The 9,513-nt window shown below is 42.4% G+C and overlaps 1 protein-coding gene across 2 annotated transcripts in view; it reads right to left on the reverse strand.

Moving 5' to 3' along the window:
- The window catches only part of cacna1bb (calcium channel, voltage-dependent, N type, alpha 1B subunit, b), a 176,178-nt gene extending 168,613 nt beyond the window's left edge, over positions 1-7,565 (reverse strand). Inside the window, exons 1-2 of one of the 2 annotated variants that reach the window (XM_086052699.1) lie at positions 7,416-7,565; positions 2,038-2,331 (exon numbers count right to left, since the gene is read on the reverse strand). In XM_086052699.1, the coding sequence (XP_085908825.1) occupies positions 2,038-2,331; positions 7,416-7,444 (323 nt within the window). In that variant the 5' untranslated portion in view covers positions 7,445-7,565. The remainder of the gene's footprint in view (positions 1-2,037; positions 2,332-7,415) is intronic. The other variant, XM_086052698.1, reaches the window with a different exon arrangement.
- Positions 7,566-9,513: the final 1,948 nt, after the last annotated feature.

Raw genomic sequence — 9,513 nt, forward strand, 5'->3', positions numbered from 1 at the left:
ACATTGATAATGTCTTCGATTTTCCCCACTCCTGTAGTGGTATTAATGTTATTCCCAAATTGTGTACAACTTTACAATACACTCATGTAATCAAATCCAGGGCTTTGCCAATGAATCATCGAGCATGTAGCCGAATGACTAATGTCGTTACGTTTTGATTTGAGTGTATTAAAGCAGAAAGCGTCAATAATGCTCGGGTTGAAGGCTTTCTGGAAAGAAAGAAAGCATCCTATACATGTGCTCATGATCTTTCCAGATGGTTGACCATTTCCAACTATTTTCAATGGCTGGCTCATTCTGCGTTCCATTTTCACTAGGTCATTGCCCACGGGTCAGGTCCCTTTGAGAGGTTATGAAATGCAAAGAAATAACAACTTAATGACCCTTTACGCCAAGATGTAGTGTTATTACTCATAAAACACTGAGCTGACTGATGTTAAATTCTGTCAGGAAGAATTTAACGTATATAACTGTATATAATTTGAAAAGGATTTGATTTCATTTGCAATAATTCATCTTCCTTATTTTGAATCTTTCCAACCATTCACAGCAACATTCACGCCTGTGGTCACTCTTCAATGAACCAAACATACACGTTTTAGTAGTACAAGACCACTCAAGTTGAATCTCAGATCTCGAACGCCCCAGTTCAAGAGCAATTCAGTTCATGACTAAAATCTTTGAACAAATATTGCCTCGGTATATGCACTATGCTTCAGTTCGAGAAACAGAGGACGCAGAAAGCTCAGTTACCGGGCTCAGCATAAATGTCATTCATTCAGTGTGTTGCAGATATTTTTGTTTTTTTGCTCTAAATTAGCCCTCAGTAGAGCTACAAGGAAACTAAAAAAGTCTAGTGATGGTGTTATCGGGAAGCCCAATCATACTGTACTATGTAGTAATGGATGGTTTGATAAAATAGACCATCTGTGCGATTTTTAAGCACAAAGTGGCAATAAAGGCAGCTGGTGTGGCTAATACGAACTCCTCAAATCGTAGCGGATGTAGAAAAATAATAATTGATGTGGAAACATGAAAGGGAACTTTCTGGTCATACAGTGCTTGCGTTATGCAAAAGCTACCTATATAGCCTCTTCGAAAAGCCGAAGACATTGCTCAGTGGTTTGTTAGCGAACACACAGTGGTAATTCCGTATGAAAAAATGTGATTTCATTTCTATATTGTACTGTGGTATATTTATTTAGAACTACACACCCGTAAAAACAAGGGAAACATGGCCTGGAATGGATTAATTCTATTTCCAGTACTTTCAATGGGAAACATTACTTCGATTCTCAATGAGAAGTTTGTGACCAGGGCTCCACTGCCATATTGTTGACTATCTTTAAGGTGTTGGGTTTGTTGTTGTTGTTGTTGTTGTTGTTGTTGTTGTTGTTGTTGTTTAAATAAGGAAGTGCACTGATAACTTACTGATTTTGAAAAGGAAGCAAATCCACCTCTTGTTTAGAGTTGACAAAAAGACTAAGTGACTGAATGGCCATGTTTTGTTGCAGCCTTCCCAGCGTGGCGTGGAAGGCGGCGTGGGCGACTTCAGCACCATGGAGAGGACTTGTAACTCAGCCTCTGCGCATCAACTCATCGCGTGTGTGCCTTCTCCTCCTGTTTCAACGCTCAGTATGACGACGTCAGGGGAGGGCTGACTCGCTAACGTCGCCCTTTTACGCACGTTATATTTCATCATTTGAAAGTATTGCACAACAATTGGACATATATTTTAGAGCTACCCATAAGAGTAATGTTTAGTCACGTGTGCGGTCCTATTCAGGCACCATCTATGCTTCTGAGAGATAAGCCCTGGAGCGACAGGTGCAGCCAGTGTTGCGCGGACAGGAATCAAGGTATAGATAGACCCGGTTGGGGGGGGGGGCGATACACGGGAGGGGACTTTTACTGTCTCGTGTAGCGAGCATTATCAGGAAGCTCGCTTTGGAGGCCTGTCGACTGTTGTGTATTTCTACTCAGTGGTTGTGTTGCATAGACTCCCGGTGCACATGCCCTTACGTTTGCAAAGGATATGGCCACTCTGTTATCCGTTTGGCATACTTCCTGATCAGGTTGTCCTCCCGGAAGATGAAGAGGGAGCGGTTGACAGTCAAGCAATTTTGCTTGACGGGGTTCGGGTTGTAAATGGCCATTGTCCGGGCTCTCTGGGCCATCGACTGCTTGTACATCCTCTGGCCGCTCGGAGCGCCCCCACCGCGGGCTCCCCCTCTTCCCGCACTCGGCGCCCCTCGCCCTCCTCCACCTCCGCCGCCGCCGCCAGTGCTCCCTCCGTAGCGGGTGGGGAGATCTTCAGTGAAACGAGCCATTCTGGGAACGCACAGATCCAACAGGGAAAATCCGAAGTAGTTTCAGTGGGAATGGAGGAGAGACGCATCACAACAGAACGCACAGCTTCATCCACAAGCACAGCTGTTTCGTTTTTTTTTTGTTTTTTTTTAGCTGTGACAGAGCATTGGAACGTGTTCAATGCTCGATTCTTTCCGCTGATTCATCCTCCTTAAAATGTCAAAATGTAAAAGTTCAAAACAAAAAACAGGGAGAAAATGAGTCCAGTTGTAGATGAGCTCACTTCATTGAAGCTGTTGCATCCACGGAGGAGAGAAATCACGTCTCCACATCATGTCAGCATTGTGGCTGCGGCCAAACACCAGTTGAAATGTCGCTTTTTTTTCTACAGAGAGGGTTGGGTCAGTCAAACAACACGACCATCCCTCTTGCGCCTTCTTCCTGGCTGCGAGCAACAATGACACGAGAAAATCTGACGCGCGAGCGTTGTCCTGTGGGTTGCGTTTGATCACTCCCTTCGTGGGGGAGTATGGGGCGGCTCAGGGCTCCACGAGTCCCCCCAGTGGAATAAGGAAGAGCTCACGTGGTCAATCCGGTCCTATCAGTGAGTCGAGCGCTCAGTGCTTTTTCCCTTCATCGTCTGCTGGCTGACTGGCTAACAGACAGGACAACTGATGAAGTTCTTGCACTGGTGGGAAGCATGGGCGATTCTAGGATCAGAGGTTTAGGGGTGCTGAACTCCAAGCCGGCAAGATAAATGTAACCGTTTTGCACATTTTAACACAATTTAAGTCTCCCGTTACGGCAGAAAAAACATAACACTTTTTAGGAAAGGTCTGTGACTCAACCATCAAGTCCGTTGAAAGGTTTTTTAATGTTGAGTCAGAGAAAAGGAGGAACGGCTTGGTTTCATAAAATGGATTTATCAAACATACAACTAAGATAACTCATATTGATGCAGCAGCACCTCAACACAGACCCGTGCCCAGACCATAGTCTTTAAGGGGACACATGAAATGCATGGGACCCCCGTTATTATTGTTACCCTAAACAACACAGTTGTGTGCATGGCTCGATTGCATAGAAACAGGGCAACTTCTACAGATTATTTGAGAGAAACACTATTTTATTAATCCTGTTTGGCTTCGGACAAACAATGTTGCTGAATGGACCAAAAATGTCATGTTTGTTTCATATGATGATCATACTGTTGTGCTGGCTTGCTTCATTGCATTTTTTTCTACCTCAGTCTGGCTCAGTCTCTTTAAAAAAAATCCAAATCACCTACAAATAACAGATGATTTAATTTTTGCTACTAAAATATGAAAAATGAAAATAGGTATCTGCTAGGGCTGGGACGATCCACTTTTGTCCTGGTCCGATACGGATCCCGATACTTGAGTTGCAATCTGATACATATTGTGATACTTAAATATCATTAAAAAAAATTTTTTTTTTTAAATGATGCATGTGTTTCCAAAGTTTTAATTTCAGTGCCATTTGACATTTATTCAAGTGTCATGATTGAAAAGGGCATACACTGTTCCACTAACTGTTCCTGATACACAGGAGTGCAATAAACAAAACTCCATTCACAAAGCCCAACTTAAAGGACCTTAAATGTTCCAAAAGTATGTTATAAAACATACAAAATATATAACATAAGGTATTGAAAGTATTGTGATACTTCATCAGCGTATCGGTACTTGTATCGGCATAAAAAGTATTGCGATACTTCGTGATACAAGATTTTTTCCCAGCCCTAGTATCCGCACTGTCTCCTCCTTATTTTGTCAAAATAGTCTCTTTTTCAACCTCTGATGAAGTGGTACCAAAAAAAGAGAAAAGGAAAAAAAAATACATAATTTGAGAAGTGGATTTTAGTCCGGCCCACTAATCGGCCCTCATGCGTGTGATGTGGTCACGAGGCGGCTAAAGTTAATCTCAAGCTACTCGGGGAAAGGCTTTAGGCTTCTTTTATACTCTCATGTCGGCGCATGCGACAACTGCCGCATTGCATTATGTGACCGACGCATTGTGCTGTGAGACATGTTGGCGACGGGTCTGCAACATATGCCGCACACACGTCAGAAATTGTTACTGCGTATACGACGCCGCGCACATTCTCTCTCATGATCGGTCCGTTATGTCACATGTTGCGACGACGTAAAGCTCCCCCGGCTCGGCCCGGCAATTTATTTGTTGCCACGGAGGAGAGGATCCACCTCGCAGCTCGTTGCTGCTGTGAAGCAAACTAGTTTGGCAGCGGCGCGGGTGTTATGTCACATATATGTGTAAAAAAGCTACACGCGCACATATCACCTTCGCCGCCACCTTCCAGATCGTTTTCGCAATACAATTAAATACATCGTCTTGTTATCTAGGTCCCTTTGTTGTAGCAGGCACAATATCCATTGTTGTCGCTGTCTTTTTGATCGCTGCTCGAGAGTAAAAACATAGATTGGAATTGGCCATAAAAGGCTGAGGAAATTCCGCCCTGCGGTGTCTTGTCAGTAGCCGTAGCGACGCCCCCTGACTTGGAATGAAACTAACACATTTTCAAAACAACGCGTGTGGGTTGTGCGCGAGTATAAAGGCAAACTGCGCGCAGCACTGCTGCAGTGACTTGCTCGCAGATGTCGCCCGCGGGAGTATAAAGAAGCCTGAAATGGACAAACGACAAAAATTGCGTCTGGACGCTTCAAACACGCCGCTAGTTACCCAACTGATCGTACTTGTTTGTAACCCTCAATAGTTGCTGTACCTTTTCCGAGGCGAAAGGGTACCCGGGTGGCGGACGGAGGACGGACCAGCAAAAAAGGGCCAAGTGCCCAGCTCTGTCAGTTTTTATTGAAACAGTGATTTTATATAACTGACAATTAAGGAAAATTATTTTTACTTTTGTACTTCAGTACATTTTAGAGTCCATACTTTTTCCACTTTTTATTGTAAGTATTGGAATGGATTCACTTCTTCTACTTTGACCAGAGTATTTCTTAATTAAACACAGGGTATCTTTACTTCTACCGAAAGGGGGAGTTTGAACTTGACACTAAAAGAAAAACACTTTTTGGCATATTTGTTAAAGCTGTCATTATAAAACGGACAGTTGTACATTAATAAAATCATATGTGGAAAAGATCCGACATCTCTATGCCCATCTTGTACCTTTAGTTGTCTAAGGCAGTGTTGCTCAACCTTTATTGAGCGAAGGCACATATTTCACATCGGAAAAGAATTCATGGCACTTAGCATAACGATTCACAAAAAGTGGATATCCAGGTAAATTATTTGCCTCTAGTGGGAGAGGAATTAATTGTCTGTTGCTCTATGTGCATGGCATACATAAATTAAAAGATTAACAAAAAATATTATAAAATACTATATTTTTGTCTATATAATTGACATTGGATCATTTTCCGCGGCACACCTGATGATCTCTCACGGCACACTAATGTGCCACGGCACACTGGTTGAGAATCGCTGGTCTAAGGGTACCACCTCACCAGAGAACAACCAATCAGAGACAGGGGGTGTGACCAAAGAGGTGTCAGTCATTTGCTATGCACTCGTGATCACACCGATAGGCAGACCCTGCAGATTCAAGATGACTTGGTAGCTTGGGCTTCAGTAGTGGAAGTTGGTCGAAGTTGGTAGACGGGAACGCTAACGGAAGCTCGTTTAAAATGAAAGGTAGACTGCTCGTGCAGCCAGACAAAATGGCGGATAGACGGACGAAGGAAGGGTACCCCGGCTGCAGACGGAAGGTGATGAACAGACCGGAAAATTTTAGTAAAATGCCTGAATGTAGGTCTAGATAAGAGCTACATTTCATACATCAACAATTCCCAGCTGGAATCAACAGGACGTTTGCAATTCCCCCTTTAAAGTAAAATTTGTGCCAGAAAAGCCGCGCCCACCACGACAGAAGAGATCCGTCAGCTTTGTGCATTTGGCCACATCCTCATATCCCCCCAACACAATGCAGTGAACCGGTCTGACGTTGCACTCCGTGCTACCTGCCGCTGTGAGGGTCAACCGTGGCAACATTACATTTAAAAAAAATAAAAATAATAAGAGGTTTGACCACAAGAGGGCCCATGGGTTTACAAAACCCACTAACCCCACGTCATCTGCGCTAGTGGGTGCACAGTACCTAATCCTATTGCCAAAGAAAACACAATACACTAGTAGTCTCACGTGATTAAAATGCAGCATAACTAAAAGACAACATACACCACTACAAACCAGGCCTGTTTATGGAACATTAATTACAAGTGGGAATTGTTTTATGCACACTGGTTACCGGAGATGATGCTAATGCTTTTAAAATTAGATTGTGAAGATTCGTTTAAAAATAAATCGCATTTACTAGCAATTGTGGAAGATTTGCTGGGTGTATCTTGTATTATTTAGAAAAACTGGATATATGCACGTAAATACACAAAGATTCTTAAATACAGCATTTGCATAATGCTCTCCATTACCCCAAATTGTGTTATCAGCCACTATCACTTTATTACGAGGTGCATATCGTGTTTCACTTCTGGGGGAGAAGCCATTAACACACTTTCAAGATACTGCGTGACAGTCATCTAGTGGTTCATTTGACATACTGCAACACATTTGAATGTTATGCTGTACTGATCATTAACATGGAGGGATTTTTGTATCACACTAAATCACTACTGTAAGCAAATAGGTCTGAACTGTCATAGATGCATTTAATACTATATAAACAGGTAAACATCATTTAAATATTTGAGCTCATTTTAAAAAAATATTTGGGTACAGTTCATGATTCATGGGAGTTTTGACGTTTTACACCATGCCACCACATTTAAAAAAAAATTCAGTTTTACAACATTTTGTTTACACTTTGGTATTATACTACCTGTTGATAAAGTGGAATTGATTATGTTGAGACATTACAGCCTGTATATTTTACACAACCTCGAATGGTCAACAATGCGTACGGTTGAATACGTTTGCTTTATTTCTGTATACGTATACTGATGTTATTTTTCTTTGTTTACTCCATTGCTCCTGGATGTGTTAATGATTTTTCATCATAATAGTGTTTTTGGTTCAAAGGTGTGATTTACCTGCCCGGCCAACATGGGTTTGTCTCCATCTCGTGCTTGTTGACAAAGTGACACAACCCATCGCTGGTCCCCACTCTGCTTGCACCATCCAAGTATATCGCGGTGTCATACTTAGTCGTGTTGGTCTCGCAGCGTTTCCATGAAGGCTCCTGTGGCTCTACATCCGCGGCATGCGCCTCCCGGGGAGGCCCCTTCGCCTGTTGTTGGGGTGGACACCTCTTGTCACGTGCCACGGCCCAGGTGCCCTCGTACTCGGCCCCCAGAGTGAGCATACGCCATGAGCTAAATGTGGCTGAACGCAGTGCTGATGAACAGAACACAATAAACAGCGGTGGGAAAATAGCTTTTTACTTTTACTCTCTGTACTTACTTATTACTTTGTCAAAATATGCTTGCTGCTATTTTAAATCCCCATGGATAATGACATGACTTAAAAAAATGTAAGTCAAGTCCAGTAAATAGAAAGAAGTTAAGTCAAATGCGGCTGAGATATTGACAGCCTGCATGGGTGCCTGCTATTTTCAGGACATAAGAGGCAGAAAAAACACCATGGAGGAACATGAGTAACAACAACAGATTCAGAAATGCGAGATATATCGCCCATTGTTGGTCCAATTTTAAAATAATGATTTCAAGATGTTGGCTACAAGAATGATTTGTGGAGAATGCATTGTGTCTTAAAAATCACAAAATTAAATAATTATCATTCTAACTTGAAAAAACAGATCAAACATCACGGGGGTTATGTTCCAGACCAGCATAAATCAAATCCATCCATCATCCGAACCGCTTTATCCAGTGATATAGAAATACCGTATTTAAATGCTTTGTATAGCATTTTACAGCACACGTTTTTTAAGGTGTTTACTACACACACTTGTAAAATAATACAAACACATTTAAACACATGCAGTATATGGATAGCAATGGATAACGCAAAGATATTGTCGTGCACTTATCCTGATTGTTTGGGGCCATCACCACCTATGACCCATCCCTTTGCACACCCCTGGACAGATGACATTGTCAAATACCAACTCTATCAAACAATATGTGTAACCATCCGGACATTCATTAATTCAAGTCACCTTTGGGAGGTTGTATGTCTCACTTCCACTGCTCATTAACGTATACGAACAGTATACAGTATGTATCATCTCTTTGGAGTGCATCCACTTTGACCACACTGATGTCGATTTGACATCAATTTTCTTTTCAAATATTTGTTAGCTATGTGGCCTTGAAATCATGCAGTCTCATCACTACATGCTGACCAGAATCAGCATCTCCTTCCTCCACATCACGTCAACTGCTCCCTGCAACCATGACAGCCATCATGTCCACGACGGATTTTAATTGGTTTCAGAGGGCCCACTCTGGCTTTCCCTACTGTGAACTAACAATGCACTTTGACAGTGTACTATAACTAGAACAACGTTGCCCGACTGCAGTCAGGGAATTACACAGCACCTGCACAGTGTTGTGTTACAAACTGGTACAACGTAAGTTACAATTGTCACACTTAAATGACTGATATGTCAACAGCTAACTAGTAATAATTTGACCATGGTCATATACAAGTGATTTTAATACAAAGAATTCATATGATTAAAATAATAAATAAATAATTTTAATAATTTAAAAGCGATTTAGGCTTAGCGTCTACATGTATTTGTTGCGTTATTGTTATTGTTATTGCTATTGTGAAGTGCAAACCCACGAGAGCTGTGTGAGCATTTCTGTCTTTTATAAAGATCATATTGAAAATGTTTGATTGAAAATGTCAGGTGGCAGCACCTCCGCCTCACAGTTCAGAGGTTGTGGGTTCAATCCCGGCCACGGCCTCCCTCAGTGGAATTTGCATGTTCTATCCGTGCCTGCGTGGGTTTTCTCTGGGTAATCCGGTTTCCTCCCACATTCCAAAAACATGCATGGTAAGTTGATTGGACATTCTAAATTGCTCCTAGGCGTGATTGTGAGTGAGGTCGTTTGTTTGTCTCTATGTGTCCTGCGATTGGCTGGCAACTAATTCAGGGTGTCCCCCGCCTACTGCCCGAAGACAGCTGGGATAGGCTCCAGCACGCCCCGCGACCCTTGT

Source organism: Filicampus tigris, chromosome 15 (genome assembly GCF_054856515.1).
Source record: "Filicampus tigris isolate MCC_2025a chromosome 15, RoL_Ftig_1.0, whole genome shotgun sequence".
NCBI lineage: Eukaryota > Metazoa > Chordata > Actinopteri > Syngnathiformes > Syngnathidae > Filicampus > Filicampus tigris.